The 17,817-nt window shown below is 34.1% G+C and overlaps 1 protein-coding gene and 1 pseudogene across 2 annotated transcripts; one reads left to right on the top strand and one right to left on the bottom strand.

Annotated features, from left to right (window-relative positions):
• Nucleotides 1-1,611: 1,611 nt before the first annotated feature.
• On the bottom strand, nt 1,612-3,105 carry LOC104710534 (small ribosomal subunit protein bS21c). Its single transcript, XM_010427151.3, has 2 exons — nt 2,488-3,105; nt 1,612-1,889 (listed from the first exon to the last, which is right to left on the bottom strand). Exons 1-2 carry the CDS (start codon nt 2,919-2,921, stop codon nt 1,769-1,771), a joined length of 555 nt encoding a protein of 184 aa, XP_010425453.1. The 5' UTR covers nt 2,922-3,105; the 3' UTR covers nt 1,612-1,768.
• A 9,103-nt stretch (nt 3,106-12,208) lies between these two features.
• Nucleotides 12,209-14,256, top strand: LOC104710533 (F-box/kelch-repeat protein At3g27150 pseudogene; annotated as a pseudogene). The gene is made up of 2 exons (XR_015565968.1): nt 12,209-12,326; nt 12,913-14,256. The product of XR_015565968.1 is annotated as an F-box/kelch-repeat protein At3g27150 pseudogene (transcript).
• Nucleotides 14,257-17,817: the final 3,561 nt, after the last annotated feature.

Below are 17,817 nucleotides of genomic sequence, written 5' to 3'. Positions count from 1 at the left end.
ACTAACTATATAATTCATGTAAAGCTTAAAAAAACACTCAATAATTCGATGAAAAGAGTTGACAACTTGTTAATCTAGTTGTATAAAAAGATTCCACAACCGTCATTACAAAATTTCACACGGAATCCAATTTGAGCATAAAGAAACAAAAAGGTCCAATCATCAACAATGTTTTGTGTTTTTTTTTTTTGTTTAAAACATCAATAATATTCTTTAAATGCTTAGAATTTTTTTTTAAAAAAACACTTATGTTATTTTCTATGATGTCAAGATCTGTGAAACAACACTAAGTCCATTTAGAATAAGGTTTTGCTATTTTGGTATTAATTGTCTTACCTTTTTCTACAAAGTTGATTATATATATGTGTGTATGTTTTAGTTATGTTTCCATGAGTTTGAAATTTGTGTTTCCGACTGACATTAAAACTAGAAGTCTAGAACTATATATAAGTATCATCAGAACAGAAAAAATAATCGTTTATGATTATATTATATCAATGTTTGTATCAACTATCAAGAATGATATTGTGAAATCAAATGTATGTTCTTTATTATATGCTCTTCTTTGCCACTTAAAACAATCATAATGATGGATCGTATTTTAAAGTTCGCTGACGGGTGATCTCTTATCTTAGTGGTTGCTTCTTACCTAATCAAAAAAGATTAATTAGTGAAACATCATGATGCATGAATTATAAAATTTCGTTTTTTAATTACAAGTGATTGGTTAATTTCACCCACTGGCCTATAGATTCCAATCAGACACTTGATGTCATCACTTACTTTCTGTGAAAGTTGAAATTTTATATTAGAGATTTAGCATTAAGTGAAAGAACACGTATTCATTACATTACATTACGTCCCTTCGTTTTGATTCGTTGTTAAAAAAGTTGAAGACAAGAAGAATCTTGTAAAATATTTGTAAGATTCAATCATATGATTGATCAAATGTACAATTAAACCTTAACCTCTCAGGTACCTATAATTGATTATTTCCTGTCTTTTATTTGTGAAGTTTAATTTTAATTTTTTGCTAATTCTTTTTGGCTATCCTTTGTGATTATTAACGAGTGGAAATTTGCAGTGAAGTTCATACCGTACATCTTATTAATAGAAATTAAGTCTACTGTAGTACTGAATATGATATTAATTTTAATTTCTTTTTTAATACAGTTGTCCAAAATGGTATGTTGTCGTGTAAAAGTATATTAGCTACTTGTGTTTAATTTTTTTACATACGTGGTTAGATAATTTTTTAAAAAATTTGGTCAATATTTTTTTACAAGGACTTGGAATAAAAATATTGTAGGCGTGATTAGCAAATCAACATCATAATTAAGATATTCATATGCAACCTACATATGGGTTTATACTAAATTGAGCCCATTAAGAGTGTTAAGACTTAAGAAATAAGAGGAAAAAAACTGAATGTCTAAATTTAACATGGAAGACTCCATACTTAATCGATTCTATAGAGTTTACACTTCTTGAATCATGCTATCATCATTTGTGGGTATTGCTTGATGATCAAACAGTTATTTATACCAAATGTGACCTACTGACCTTTACCACCTTGCAATTGCATTGCATCCATTGAAAAGCCACAGCAGATGCAAATTAAAGATGCAATAACATTAATAATAACTCATTACCAGAAGCAAGTCTTTATGCAGTTAATGCATATGAACTTACAATTGTACCAAGTAATATAAAAAACGGATAATACGGAAAAAGAAAGGCCGGAGATTTATTTACTAAAAATCATGTTTTAAGAAGGTACATCTCCATCAGGCATCTCCCAGTTGTCTTCTTCTTCATCCTTTTTCTTACTCTTAGTTGCTGCTGCTGCTTCTTCTCTTGTTTCTTGAGTAAACCTTGCTTGAGGACGCCTGGAAAAAAAAAAACCCACCAAGAAACATAAAAACCACATACAAATTTGAGATTCATCTCTTCAATATTTCAATCCTCTAAAGCTAAGAAAGACAGTGAATGTTCTCAAGAACTAAGTACAAAAGTCTTCACAAAGCTACAAAAAAGACTATCTTTTAACTCTAATCATCATCAATATACCTAATCTGTTTCAACATATGAATCAATCACTCGAAAGCAGATATAGCAACGGGATTCTCACAGAACAAACATAGCATACATATTTGGGGATTAAAACGTCTCTTTTCAAATTCTCTAAAGCTAAGATATCGTATATGGTTCCTTTTCAATAAACTAAAGTATCACTATTCTCAGAAGCTATGAGAAACTATCATTAAAGTCAATCATCAATACTCAATCACCAAACATGAACCACATTCAACTTTGAGACCATCTCTCTGTTATCTCAATCCACTAAAGCTAGGCGACAAGTGATGGTTTTTTCAAGAACTGAGCATCAAATCTTCACAAGCTAACCATCAAGACCCTATCTCTGTTCCTAACATATGAATCAATCTACTATAAAGCTTATTTCTAACAAAAATGAAGTTGTGAAACCTTTTCTTATTACGCTTAGCAGCATCACGAGTCCTACGTTTCTTCTCATCTTGTTTATTCTCAAAGTATCTCCTCCGTTTACATTCCTGTATAACACCGGTTCTCATCACTTCCCTCCTAAACCGATTCACAAGCCTCTCCTCTGACTCATTATCCTCAACAAACACTTGCACGTTGTATCCCGAAGAACTGAAGAAGAGCGTGTTCGAGTAAGCAAGCGAGGGACAAATCACGGAAGCAAGCTCAGAGGAAAGCGAAGATGCGGTGGAAGAAGACTCGTCGACCGCCATTGATTCGATGGCGAGATCATTTCTTCGCCTCTGGGAGATAGTCGGGGAAGGAAGAGTGATGTTCGGAGGTGGAGTGGGTTTGGTTTGAGATTTGAATGGTGAGATGAAGGAGATGAAGCTCGTGAGTGAGAATGAAGCCGCCATTAACGCGTCGCGAGGCTGAAGAAGAAGAAGAAGATGAAACTGGAAGAGAGATTGAATTGTGGATAAGATTCAATTCCCCCCCAATAGCTAGGTTAGTGGAGGATCAATTACGGGTCAAGATATGAAACCCGGTTTGATATACGGGTTCGGGTATTTTTTTACACGGGTGTGAGATGAATGATCTGGGCTAAGTTGGTTTGATAAGGCCCATTATAAGTGAAACGTTTTCTTGTTTTTGGAGTTTTCTTTTTCAATATACAGGATGCGGTTTTTGTCCGAACCGAAAAGAACCGGAGACTTCGCTTCAAAATCGGTTAAGCAATTCATTCAATACGGCATGATTTTGAATTGTGTTCGATTTATTGTTTGTTCAGTTTGAAAAACCAAACCGGTTACCCATTTTTTCTTAAGAAATCTTACCAAAACTATACAGAAACTAAAGAGAATCAAACCAAAATATACATATATCCCGAACTGATGTTATCCAATCTAACTGGTTTTACCTGATTTTAACCGAAAAACCTAGAAATCAGGTCAATTCAAAAAATAATGAAAATAAACCGAAAACCAAATTGATCAAACCGATTATTGATTTGGTTAATTTTGGTGGTATTGTTTGATAACCAAAGAATCGAAAAAAAAATGTTCCGCGCATAATATTCCATGGATATATAAAAATTGTTGATACATGTGTCTCCTATAATATCTTGAATAAAATATTTCATGTGGGAGGCGATAATGGTGACTGTCTACGTGAACTTCCTCTTTACTATATCAAAAGAAATTGCATTCTTTCAAAATATATATTTTAAGGTTCGACAAAGGTGCTTTTGGTTTATGAGTTTAAAAAATCTATACGTGATAAAAAAAATTAGATTTGATGCAACTAACGAAGTCTTAAGATTGGCCGATAACGCAGTTGTCGATCTCTCATGAGTCTTTACATAAACTAATCAATACTTTTTTGTAAGATAATCTATGATTTAAATGAGGAAATTCGTAAATCAATAGTTGTAAAAAAGAAAAATCGTAAATCAATATACTTTTTACATATAAGTATTTAGTAAAAGTTGTTTAGCAGGTGCAGCAACCCATCTTCATCGTAGCTATCATTTTTTTAATAAAAGGGAAGTACACTACATAGTTTTCATAGACTCTATATTTTTAATAAATGATTACAAATAGTTACAAATAGGTTATAGCTTAATCCATATATTAATATTAATGGTCAAACCTAAATATTAAGAATATTCCAAATTGATAATTGATATATTGATGGTAATAAATAAAATTATTGATATTCCAAATTGTATTTTTTGAAAATTTTACTTATATATCACGTTGTTTACAAAGATCTTTAAACCCAATACTACAAATTTATTTTCCACAGATTTTATCGATAGACCACAACATTAACAAAAAATATATTACGAAATTAATAGATTGATTGGTTACTAGTTAAATAGTGGGTTACAAGATAGATTAAGAAATAAAATTTAACCTGTGTTATAACACAATATTTATTTAGAATCATTAGGGCATCTCCAACCCCATTCTATTTTAGAGTCAAATCTCTATTATAGAGCAACATTTGCTCCAACCCTACTCTATATTTTACTTTAAAATAGAGAAAATAATAGGATTGCTCTATATATAGAGCAAATATATTCTCACCTCTATTTTTTTTACACTAACTCTATTATAGAGGTGAAAATAGAGTAAAACATTGGAGGAAAACAATGCTCTATTTTTGAGTTACTCTATTTTAGAGAAAAAAATAGAGAAATACAATAGAGATTGTCTTAACAAGATAAAACTTACAAAATAAGTGTTTTTTTTCAAGCCTTTATATTTAGCATATGATTTTATTGCATAATGTTTTATCCAAAAAAAAGTTTTAAAAACAATAACATAAATTATATTTTATAGAAAAATACAATATAAATAAAATGAATTTCAACCCGTGCTCTAACACGGGTCTTAATCTAGTTTCTTTATTATTTTATCAGTACAGCATATATAGTTATATGTTTTTTAACTGTTAAATAACTAGCTAGGTATACGCTTTAAACACATTTTCATTTTTTTTCTGTTTCTATATGAAATGTAATGAGTGCCGTTGCAATATTTTTTTATAATTTTACTAGATATTCACCCGCGGTACACCGCGGGACTATTTTTTCATAAAAGATATAATTTGTTTTATAGATTAAATATATACAACTAATGTTGATTTCATATTTTTTTAAATGTATAATCTTACAAACATAGATATATTAGTTAGTATAGAAATTAGAAAGTATTTTGTTTGAAGTTTATTGTTTTATATTATTGTATAAGTTAGTATAAGTGTATAACATACAATTAAATAAGTAGTGATTTATAGAAAGAATATACTGTGTTTTTTATTTATTTACAGATAGTAGTATTTTTATTATTTTAAATTGTTTAGATATATGTACAGGATAATTTTGTATTGTAGTTTTGTATGTTTTAAATATAAAGAATCAGTTAACTTTAGTATACATAGTTTTGTTGTGAAATGCAAATAAAAGTTGTTAACAATTATTTGTTGGGATTGACATGAATTCCACATTTTTTTTCTTTGGTTATTAAAATGGACCCAAGATGTGTGTATATAATTTATTTAGAAAATGTTTCTATGGAAAAATATTGTTTTATAAAATTGAAAACTTAATATTAATTAAATTTATTATAAACTTTAATATTTAATGTTAAAGGGAGTGGTTCCTATTGTTTTAGAAATTTTATTAGAATGAGAAATCTTGTTTCCAAAAATTAAAATTTAATATTAATAAATTAAATAAAAAATAAATTAATAATTAATGTTAATGGCATACTTGTAAATAGATTCAAACTCTAAGATTTATTTGCTAAATATCTCAAAAAATATACTCCCTCTGTTTCACAAAGAGTATCATTCTGGAGATTTTTCTTTGTTTCACAAAGAGTGTCACTTTACAATTCCAATGCATTATTTTATATTTCCAATGCATATTTTACATTAGATTTTCTAGTTTTACCCTTGATTTATAATTAAATTAACCTATTAAATAAGGACATATATGTATATTTCAATGTTTTCTTAATTTTTGTGCAAAGTATCAGAATGACACTCTTTGTGAAACAGAGGGAGTATATAGATTTTTTATACTGCCCTTCTTGTGTTGGATATCTATTTATGGAAGAATTAATTTTGTAATCAGTCACCATTATCGCATTTGAGAGCAAGATATCCAACACAATAATGGGCTTGTTCGTTTGGTTGACGCTGGCGGCTGCGGCAGCGGCTGTGTTTATGTTTTTAACCGCTGAATTGAAACAACGTTTAAAAATATTAGACACAGGTCGCAGCATTTGCCGCAGCGTCATGACGCAGGTACCTGCAGTAAGCAAACGAACAACCATACCTGCGTCTGCCGCAGCCGCAGATACCTACAGCAGCTAAACAAACAAGCCCAATATAGTAATTAATTGCTATTGAGAGAAAGTCACGAAATTACAAATGCATTAAAAACAAATTTTCTTACCAACATCAAATGGTATTAAAAAAATTTAATAACACATTTGGTAGACTACCTTCACCGGATACGACTTGTGGGCATTTGGGTTGGGTTATTTTACATTTAATTTCTCTAGTGGACTAAGTTTCAGAATTAGTTATATGATGATGTCGACTTCTTATTGTCATTATCCAAATTTTTATATTTAATAATTTTGTATGTATAATGATTCAGAAAATCATGTTTATGTAAAATATTCCATACGTAGTACTACGTAGGTTCTTTGGCTATCATTCACGATTTGGGATTATAGGAATAGGACCACGCTTTGATATATTTATAATCTAAAAATTTAGGCTGTTTTGGAAAATATTAATTGCACAAAGAATGACATTACCTTTTGACTTTTGTTATAGACATAACATTTATATTTGTAAGTAGTCTATTGAGTCATCTCTGTAAACATAGATGGACTAACTCTTTCAATCTAACGGCTAAAATTCATCATTGTTACTATACTACATTACTATAGCATTTCTATTTTTAGTTTTCTACCACTAAGTCTTACCGTTCTGATCATGTAAATGCCTTATACAGTACTAAACGAGCACTAGCTAACAAATGTAAATTATGTTCTTTTATGTTACTTATTATTATAGTCCCCGTTTCTCGTGATAGTGGTCTAGCTAGCATGAAAATATACCAGGGAAAAATAGTTACAAAAACCATAGCCTTTACCTGATTTACGTAATTCCTAAACATTTCATTTTCATTGACATTTACAGTTATATATAAATAAATAAGAAGAACCGAAAACGTATATATATCACTCAATCGGGGAAATGGAACATCAGTTACCCCTACCATTGAGAAAGGAGTCGAGGACAAAGAAAATGACGATACTGACTTGAATATAATAGACAGAGATCTATCAAGTCTAAAAGTTGCCATCACGCCAGTGTGCCACACTCTTATCCAATCATGCGTACTATTTGATCTTCATTGTTCTTTTTATCGTATTTTACAATACAAAATATATATTTTTTTTACTTTGCTTACATTATTAGCAAATTTACAAGAAAACGCAAATAGAAATTGAGAAACAAATTGAGTTATCTGTTACCGCTTATAATCCATAAATGTTTATTAAAATTGGAATGCAATACTTTATCATGTTTTTTTTTTACTATCTGAAAACCTCCGAATATAGTATAATTAAAGGATTTTTTTGATAATGAATTAAACTTTTAAACAATATATTTTTGGAAAAAGATGACTACATGATCTTATATATATGATGTTCAACTGATGCTATATAACTTTTACTGAATAATACCAGACAAAATAATCATAACATGCTAAAAAAATAGGTTCAGTTAATAAATAATAAAAGTTTTGATAATTTTCTCTGCCTTTGTTTTTTACAGGTTACCGCTGTTTCGTTGATGGTTCTTGGAAGTCGGACGATCGGTTCGCAGGAGCCAGGTGTGGTTCTGTACTCAGTCCCAGGATCCAAGGCCAAGCAGGAGAGCTACTAACTTTCGGTGAAGTCTCTCCCCCTTACATGCTGAAGTGGAAGCTTTCATTTGAGCAATGCGTTGCATGATCGGATATGATTACCGCGAAGTGGCTTTCTATTAAGACTGCGCTGATTTGGTAAAGATGGTGTCTTCGTCACATGACTGGCTGACATTCTCAACTTACCTAGATGATATAAGGACGGACAGGGAGGAATTCTCTTCTTTTTCCTTATTTTATATTCCCAGAAATGCAAATTCAAAAGCGGATATTCTGGCACGCTATGCGCGCACATCTCCGCAAAATGTTTTGTATGTAAACGATTTCCCTACGCATTGGCTCGTTTGAGCTAATCTTTTATTAACAAAAAAAAACCTAATATTTTATGCATATTATGTTGGAAACAATTAAAGAAACTAAATGCGATAGTTTAAAGACTTCAATTTTGGCTTTGATTTAACCCATAAGAAACATAGGGAAATGTATAATATTATTTGTTTTTTTCCCTCGATATTATGATGTATATATAAAATAATCATAGGAGGTTGCAAGGATTGATCAATAATAACTCTTTTTTTTTTCTTTCTAAGAATGCATTAAACACATATAAATCTATATAATAATAATAATCTGAAAAATGCCAACAGTTGCGATTTTTCGTCGTACCTTTTTGTAATTTTTTTTTTTTTACAGAAAATTCAATAGTTGCATCTCTTAAAAAGTTGCGTCAGTTAAATGTAAAGTTGTGTCTTTTACAAACAGTTGTGTCTATTCAAATGTTCATATCTTTATAAATTTATATATAAGTGACTTTTCATCATTATATTCAAATTTTCTTTATTTTATATTTTTGACAGTAACTTTTTACAGTTGCGTCTCTCTAAAAAGTTGTGTCTGTTGAATATAGAGTTGTGTCTTTTACAAACAATTGTGTCTGTTCACATCTTTAAAAATCTATATATTCGTCGTATCTTTTCGTAAAGAATATATTTTTTTGACAGAAAAATTCAATGGTTGCATCTCTTTAAAAAGTTGTGTCTGTTAAATGAAGAGTTGTGTCTATTCAAATGTTCACATTTTTATAAATTTATATATAAGTGACTTCTCATCATTGTATTCAAATTTTCTTTATTTTATATTTTTGACAGTAATTTTTTACAGTTGCGTCTCTCTAATAAGTTGTGTCTGTTGAATATAGAGTTGTGTCTTTTACAAACAATTGTGTCTGTTCACATCTTTAAAAATCTATATATTCGTCGTATCTTTTCGTAAAGAATATATTTTTTTGACAGAAAAATTCAATGGTTGCATCTCTTTAAAAAGTTGTGTCTGTTAAATGAAGAGTTGTGTCTATTCAAATGTTCACATTTTTATAAATTTATATATAAGTGACTTCTCATCATTGTATTCAAATTTTCTTTATTTTATATTTTTGACAGTAAATTTTTATAGTTACGTCTCTCTAAAAAGTTACGTCTGTTGAATATAGAGTTGTGTCTGTTCACATCTTTAGAAATCTATATATAAATAACTTCTCATCATTGTATTCAAATTTTTTTATATATTTGTATTAGTTAAAAGAGAATTTGTTAGAAATGATGTCTCATCACTGTGAGAAAATTATTCCAGTTTGATATATTTTGTTAATCGCTGTAATATTTAATTATATTAAGTCCTTAGGTATACAACCATCTATTCATCGATGGTTATCATTCTATTGGTATGAATCCAAACCGAAATTTTTGTTTTTAGCTGTTAAAAATTGTGGTTCAAGTTGGTTTTTCAAAAAATGAGATCATATTGGCTCGTATATGTTTGTTTATTTTTTTGTCACAAGTATATATTTGTCTACTCCATGCTTTTTGATTAAAAACTAATTGTATTATAGAAAACAAAATGGAATTCTATATTTCTATTTTTTTGAAAAAATATCTGATTATGAAATATCAAGGTAAAAATAAAAATAAAATATCACAGTTTGTTCTATTATATTTTCTACTGTTGGGAATATTCAGTTTATTGGGAGATGGAAAACTGGTAATCAACAGAAAGATTGATGGTTGAGATGATTGTCCAATAAACTATCTTGATGACAAAGACTTATCTACAACTTCATACAAGTTAAGGGAATTTGTATATTTAGTTCTAGTCATAATACACTCAAATTAAAATCTTAACAACAAAAGATACTGAATATGAAATATTATAAAAGTTTGAAAAGGTTTTGGATTCTGACTACCAAAAAGAAATAGGAGTGTGTGGAAGCAATGAACCCGGCCGTCCTTGGCCGACCATCTTCCTTAGACGCGCACATTGTGATGCTACATCATACACCTAAATATTATTGTTAAAGGTTATAACTATTATTGTTCCCCTCTAATATTTATTATATTATTTATTTATGTGTGACTCGAGATAATTAACCAGCATCTTACGCGGAGAAAAATAAGTAGTAAGTACATCCAATATTAGATTAACCATATATATATATATATAATCTATTATAATTGCCAAAATGTTTAATGACTATAAGTTGGTTTACATAAAAATATGTTTCAGCTATGAAACGATAGTTGTTTGTATACAATACTGCCTTTATGAAAATAGATGTATTCTTTTTTATATAAATATATAACTGAGTTTTGATTCAAATAAATAAAATATGTTATAATTTTCTGTTTTGTTATATTCAAATTTGAGAGGATTGGTAATTTTCCTACTGATTGAGTGAATAGTAATATTTTTATTCATTTTGTATGAAGTAAAAATTGATTTTGGAGATAGAAATATGTTTGAGTTATGCTAAAAATATTAAAATAATTAATTGAAATGAATTTAAGCAAATCATTATGTCATTTTAAGAATGGTCCTCAATTAATATTTTTAATATTTTTAATTTACTATGTAATTATTTAAGAAATTTATATTGTCTTATACAATGTATTCATAATTTTATCATTTAAAAAAATATATAATCATTTACATATCATATTTGACAACAAGAGAACAAGTTGTAACGGTTCATAAAATATATAAAAATATGACTGTAAGTTTAAGAAGAGAAGATACGACTGTAGATTGCATTTATTCATTTTTTTAGAAATTAAAAAATATTTTACGAAACATTACGACGAAAATACACAGATAAAATGTTACATTGAAAAGATGCGAACGAAAGGTTATGACGAATAAAAGCGAACGAAATAACACAACTGCAATGTAATCTCATGGCAGTTAATCGTAAAAATTTGTTTAATTTGATGTGTGTAACATTGTTAATTATATATTTAATCATATGTGAAGGTAAGATTATTTTTTAAAAATATTTTTCAATAAAGATATAAAGAATGTTTTAAAAATTTATATGTTTTTAAATTTTTTATTAGAAATCCCAATAGTTTAATAAATAAATTTAAATAAAGAAATTTTGTAACGAATATTTTACTAAAATGTCCTCCGCGATATCGCGGGGGCTCCATACCTAGTATAAGTTAATAGGATTCGTGAGAACTTGGTTGCAAGTTAATTCGATTTTTTTCATACGAAGACTCTTCATAATGCAGACACATAGACGAAGCCACTATGGCACTATCTACCTAAAAGCTAAACTGAATGACTCTAATGAAAGATAAGCACAAATTACTTACACAAACTTTTATTATAGAAAAAACAATATAGGGCAGTGTAGAATATTCCAATCTACAGTATATGCCTGACTAATTTAATATGTTTTCCATACAATTAAAGCTTTTCTTTTTAGATTAGAAAAATATGACCACCATTTCTTTCTTTTAAATTTTCAAGAAGAAACTTTATAATTTTTTGTCTCTTCTTAGATTTGAAAATTACTTTTCTTCCACGCATAGTCTCGCGCACAGTCACGCATAATCACATTTTTATATTTATTAATCCTAGCTTTTTTTGGCCTTTTCGAGTTTTTACCGGCAATCCTTGAAGATGAACCGAACATGGCTTTGTCGTTGCCTCAGAAAAAAAAAATTATATATTAACAAATCGTATCCCTTTATTATTCCAATATATAAAGTAAGTTTTTTTTTTTTTTTTTTTTTGATTCTGAAGAATTCTAAATTAAGCTTGAATCTCCCCAGCAACTGAGGGTGGGGGTACCTTTTCTCTCTTTCGTAAAAAAGCTCTTTGATAATTATAATATTAAATAAAAGATTAATTTCTCTTTTAGGTATTTAATATTTTAAATCTCTCGTCATCTCTTTTTGTATTTTTTCTGATTTGTTTTCTTATTTACAGATGGAGAATAAAAAGAAGAAGAAGATAGCAACACAAGAGAGAAGAGAAGCTTGGAAAAGAAAAACATTTCTAGGGTTTTTGTTTTACGTCTTCCCCTGTAAGTTTCTTTGATTCTCTCTAATCCCTCTCATCTTTGACTTTTTTTCTTCAGGTATATATATATTTAGTGATATACAAAACATGTAACACATAGACTCTTATTACTCATCTTGTTATCTGGGTCTTGGTATCTCTACTTGTTCTTCAGTAATTTATTCAAACATCTGCGTGTGTTTTCATTTTTAGACCGTTGATTTTAGGGTTTGCAGGCTTTAATCCATAGTTGACTGTTTTAATTTAGTCAAATCTCTCTAATTGCTTGTTTAGAACTCGGATTAGCTAAAAAATATATTTTTTTCTTTTCTTAATTATCCTAGTTGACTGTTTCAGTTCTCTTGATTTGGATTCGATTAGTTAATGTTTTCAGTTACATACAAATCAAGTTTTTCCGAACTTAATTAATCCAAGATTAATCTTCTTCTTTTTTCTTTTTCTGTTCCATAAAAAAAAGTTCGGATCTTTGTTGTTTCAAAAAAAAAAAAAAATTGATACTTGAAAAGTGCTTTTACAATTGATTCTCTATCTGAATATGTTGATTCGGTTCTGTTTGATTCTGAATTAGTTTTGGGTTAATATATTTACAGAAGGGGAATGTCAAAAGCGTACTAGCTAGCTAGGCCGGGATATTACAAAAACTATGTTGATGCTAGGAGAAGATCATACCGGTATGATTCGGGCAAGTTCAAGCAGGTTTAGGCCGAAGAAGCTTCGGATTCATGGCTACGAGATACCTGATCTAAACGTAGAACCTTGTTTGGATTGGGATGAGGAAGAAACAGGGGAGTCCACCACTCAGGCTACCTGTTTCAAACCTCAGGATGCAGATTATTGTTTACTAAATGTTCCTCAGCTCTTTTACGAGCTAGAGGTCGAGATACTCGCACGCGTGCCGCGTTTCGAGTATTGGAAACTTAAGTTACTTAATAAGGGGTTTTCGCGTTTGCTAAAGACCGATGAGGTTTTCAAGGTGAGACGAGAGCGCGGTGTAGTTGAACCGTCTGTCTTTATGCGGTCGACCGGCGACACGACTTGGACTATGTTTGATAAGGACTTAGAGAATTTTCAGAAGCTTCCTGGCCCTAATACTTCTGACTATTGCTTCCTCAACGGAGATAAAGAATCGCTCTGTGCGGGAACTCATCTGATTGTCACTGGGAAAGAAGGGGGTAGCATTGCGCTGTGGCGGTATGAGTTGGAGACGAGCAAATGGTTCAAAGGTCCCGGGATGATCACGCCGCGGATCTTGTTCGCTTCTGCTACCTGTGGGACAGTTGTGTTTGTAGCTGGCGGGTGGAAAATAGACGGAAACGGGACTAGGGAAGTCGTTAACATTGTGGAGAAGTACGACTCCGAGACCAAAACGTGGACACTTCTCCACGGAATGCATAAGCGGCGGAAGTTCTGCTCCGGCTGTTACCTGCGCGGCAAGTTTTACGTTCTCGGAGGCCGGGACGAGAACGGTCAAAACCTAACTTGCGGAGAAAGTTACGACGAGAAGACTAACACATGGGAACTAATACCGGACATTCTCATAGACATGTCTTTCTCTTCTGTTCAATCTCCACCGCTCATCGCCGTGGTTCGTGATGATCTTTACTCGTTGGAAACCTCCAAAAACGAGCTTCGCCTTTATGATGCAAAGGCAAATGCATGGAAGAAGCTTGGAGATGTGCCTGTGAGAGCTAAGTCTCATGGAGGATGGGGAGTAGCGTTTAAGTCGCTTGGAGACAAGCTGCTTGTGATTGGAGAATCAGCGGGTCCTTCTAGGGCCGGGACAATGTCCGTTTACACGTGTTGTCCGTCAGCTGATCCTGAGAACAAGCTGCATTGGGAGGAGTCTAAACGCTGCTGTGGCGTGAGGCTCAACCATTTTATCTTAAACTGCTGTGTTATGATTGCTTAAGGGCTAACTTATATGGTTTTGTGTTGTGTGTGTGTGTGTGTGATTGAATAAAACGTTGCGGCGTCTCAGAGGCTGAAACTCTAATCGCTATTTATGGGTTATCATCTGATTCATCTTGAGGTTTTGGTGAACGCTTGTGATATATCTTAAGACTTAAGCTGCTTTTGTAAGATTGACAGATTGTATTAAAAATAAGAAAGGTTGTGATATCCGAATAATTCGAAAAAATCTTAATCTTATCTAAATCGACGGAGCTTGTTTATACAATTATACATCGAAAACTTGGCAGTTATTAGTGTTGTACCCACGATCTGCCATCTCGGGCAATAGGCAAGAGGGCCTAGGCCGGGCTAGTCTACTGGGCCAAGAGCGAATTAGTGATCGGCTCATCAGGCCCGAAGAAAGGAAGAGAGCGCGGAGATGTTTCGTGCTGGTCAGTTCGCAGTTCGGTCCAGGTCAAAGATTCCCGCATTCAAGAGGATTAATTAGTCCGCGCAAATCGCGTCCTATTAATGGCGCATTAATTTAGTAATAAATTGGTCGGTATAAATATGTAAGGGGGGGGGTCAGTTGTAGGGGATCGAATATTTTTTCCAGCAATAGCAATACAAGTTCAAATTCTCAAATTCTCTCAATTCAGTTCGGAACTGTTTTACGGCGATAAGCTCCTCCACAATTTAAATCACTTCGGAAGGAGAAGCTCATTCTCAGTTCTCACATTTGGCGCTAGAAGGAGGGTAGTTATCGCCTGACTCTCGTTAGTTCCGATTTCTTACACAAATACACTCCACGCAACCACCACTATGGCAACCAGCTCTCCCAATCAGGCATCTTTGGAGGTGATCCAGAAGCTCCTGCAGGACTTGTCCGAAAAGTCCGACCGTCAGCAAGCCGCCTCCGCCGCTCTTACTGAACGATTCGACACCTTGGAGGGTCAGATCTCCGCTCGTCTGGAGGAAGTTACGACGTCCGTAGCAGACCTCTCAGCCTCCCACCGCGCGTACGCCGATCGGGTCGATCTCCTGTCCTCTGACCAAAACCCACATCGACGTGCTTTGGATTTCTTCGGTGTGACTCCACCTTCCACCTCGCTGGTGGCAGCAACAGATGTCACTCCGGGAGATTCGTTCCCACCTCAAACCAATACGCAAACAGCGCCACCGCTGGTTGGCGGTAGCCACACTCCGGTTCAGCCCGGCGTTGTCCGATCTTCCGAGGTCCCAGTCCGTCTTCCTCTCCCTGTGGATGGAAATATTTCTACTTCGGGGTATGCTACCAATCCCGAGATCTTCCGCATGCAGAGCGAAATCCGAGACATGCGGTCTGTGATGCACAGTGCAACCACTTCAGCTCCAGACATCTTTCGAGTGATCGAGGAGTCAAGGCGAACTCCTTTTTCCGATCAAATAGCCCGAGTCCGCATCAAAGATACGGGCAAAATTAAGTTCTCGAGCTACGAAGGAAAAGGAGATCCGACCAGTCATCTCAAGACGTTCTTGCTGACAGCTAGCCGGGTGGACCTCGAGCCCCACGAAGCAGACGCTGGGTACTGCAAGCTGTTCGCAGAAACGTTTAGTGGACCGGTACTACTTTGGTTTGCATCTTTAGCAGCCGGCTCCATTTCAAACTTTACCGAACTGTTGACCTCGTTCGTCAAGCAGTATTCTAGCCTAATCGAAACTGCGGTGACGGACGCTCAGCTTTGGAACTTAAGCCAAAAGGCTGGAGAGTCTCTCCGGTCTTACATAACAAAGTTCAAGGAGATCCAGGTCAAGATTCCCGGACTCTCGGACTCCACAGTCCTGGCCGCGCTCAAGAACGGCCTCTGGCATGAATCTCGCTTCCGCGAAGAGCTGTCCGTAAATCGGTTCCCAACCATTCAAGACGCACTACACCGGGTTTCGAACTGGATAGTCGCGGAGGAAGACAAACTCGCCGCTGCACAAAAACAAAACGCTCCGCCTGCAGGAAAACCACGGTTCGAACCGCCCGCCAAAAAGTATGTCTCAGCTTGATCCCGATAAGGGTATGTAGGCAGCCCACTTCGGGTCCAGCTATCCATATTAATAAAACTTAAAGTTTTCTTAAACTTTTTTGTTAATAATGGTATACCAAAAAAAAAAAAAAAAAAAAAAAACAAAAAAAAAAAAAAAAAACCGAAGTCTGACTTCGTATCTATCATTTAAAGCCGAGGTTTAACCTCGCAAACCTAAACCGAAGTACTCACTTCGTACTCAGCTTTACTTTAAAAGCTTATTGTTGCGAAAACTCTAAACCGAAGTTCTCGCTTCGTATTCCGCTTTAAAATCAAAGCTTAGTTTTGCAAAATTCTTATCTAGCCGAAGCCTGACTTCGCATCTAAAGCCGAGGTCCAACTTCGCGATCTTAAACCGAAGTTCTTACTTCGTATTCAACTTTACTTTAAAGCTCAATGTTGCGAAAACACTAAACCGAAGTCTTCGCTTCGTCCCCTGCTTTGCTTAAAGTCAAAGCTTAGTTTCGCAAAATTCTTATCTAAACTGAAGTATTCACTTCGTACTCAGCTTTACTGATAAAAGTTGGGATGTCATTTTTTCGAACTATTTAACCGAAGTTCTCACTTCGCGTTCATTTCTGCTCGAACCATCTTTTCAAACAAAAGGCTTTGGAAATTTAGTTCGCATTGTGGAAATTAAACAAAAAATGGCACAAAAAGAAAATAGTTCATACGGAGTGGTCACCATGACCAAATCTAAAAATAAATACTACAAAAAGGGGGGCAACTCATGCCAAAACAACCCCAGAATAGGAACTATTGATTCGGAGGGACAGGTTCAGACGCCGCTTCGGAGAGGGCCAAGCCCATCTCCACAAGCTCCCCCTCCGACCTGGTGGTCGCCAGATAGTCGTCCATCCCCTGATTCGAGAGTTGCCCGAGGTTAGTACCGGACTCGTCGATTGTGACGCTAAGAGGGTGCTCGTTGCATAAGAGATCGGGCGTATCCGCCAAGAGGGATGAGAATGCAGCAAGGTCGAGTTCACGGGGAGTTACCTTTGAAACCATTTCATCGGCCTCCTCCTCGTCAGTTTTCAAGAGTCCGAGCTCGGCCTCCATATCTTGGATCTCGCCCCTAGAGATCTCTTCGACCAGCATCCGGTTAGCCCTGATCTCGGCAGCCCGGATCTGAAGCGGGGCTAGCTTCTCCCTCTCTTCGAAGGTGACCTTCACCTCCTCGACCAGAGGACGGAGAGTTCGCCTCATTGCCTGTCTCTCCTCCCTTCGCACCCTCTCGATCTCGCAGCTGTTGCCAGCTTCGAGTAGCTGATTGCAAAGCTCGATCTCGTGCAACCTGTTCTTGGCTGCTTTTGCATCTTCCGTTGCTTCGAAGTAAAGGTCTCCCGCCTTCTTCATTTTGCCTCAGAGGTCCTCGTTGGCAACCCCAAGGTCGATCACCTCTATTTCAGCCTTCTTCATCCGAGCTCGGATTTGTTCGGCCTTCGCTACGGTGCTAGCATTCTCAGCCTCCAGCCTTGCATACTCTTTTACCTGGGCCTCCAGATCGGCGACCCTCTCTTGAAGAAGGTTCACCTCGGAAGAGGATGGGGA

This window comes from Camelina sativa, chromosome 9 (genome assembly GCF_030686135.1).
Source record: "Camelina sativa cultivar CO46 ecotype springtype chromosome 9, ASM3068613v1".
NCBI classification, from domain to species: domain Eukaryota; kingdom Viridiplantae; phylum Streptophyta; class Magnoliopsida; order Brassicales; family Brassicaceae; genus Camelina; species Camelina sativa.
This window is presented reverse-complemented; position numbering and strand designations above follow the sequence as displayed.

Coding starts and splice junctions, on each gene's coding strand:
- LOC104710534 (XM_010427151.3), bottom strand. CDS start 2,921: ATGGCGGCTTCATTCTCACTCACGAGCTTCATCTCCTTCATCTCACCA. Junction 1,890..2,487: donor GCTAAGCGTAATAAGAAAAG/GTTTCACAACTT, acceptor TTTTTTTTCCAG/GCGTCCTCAAGCAAGGTTTA.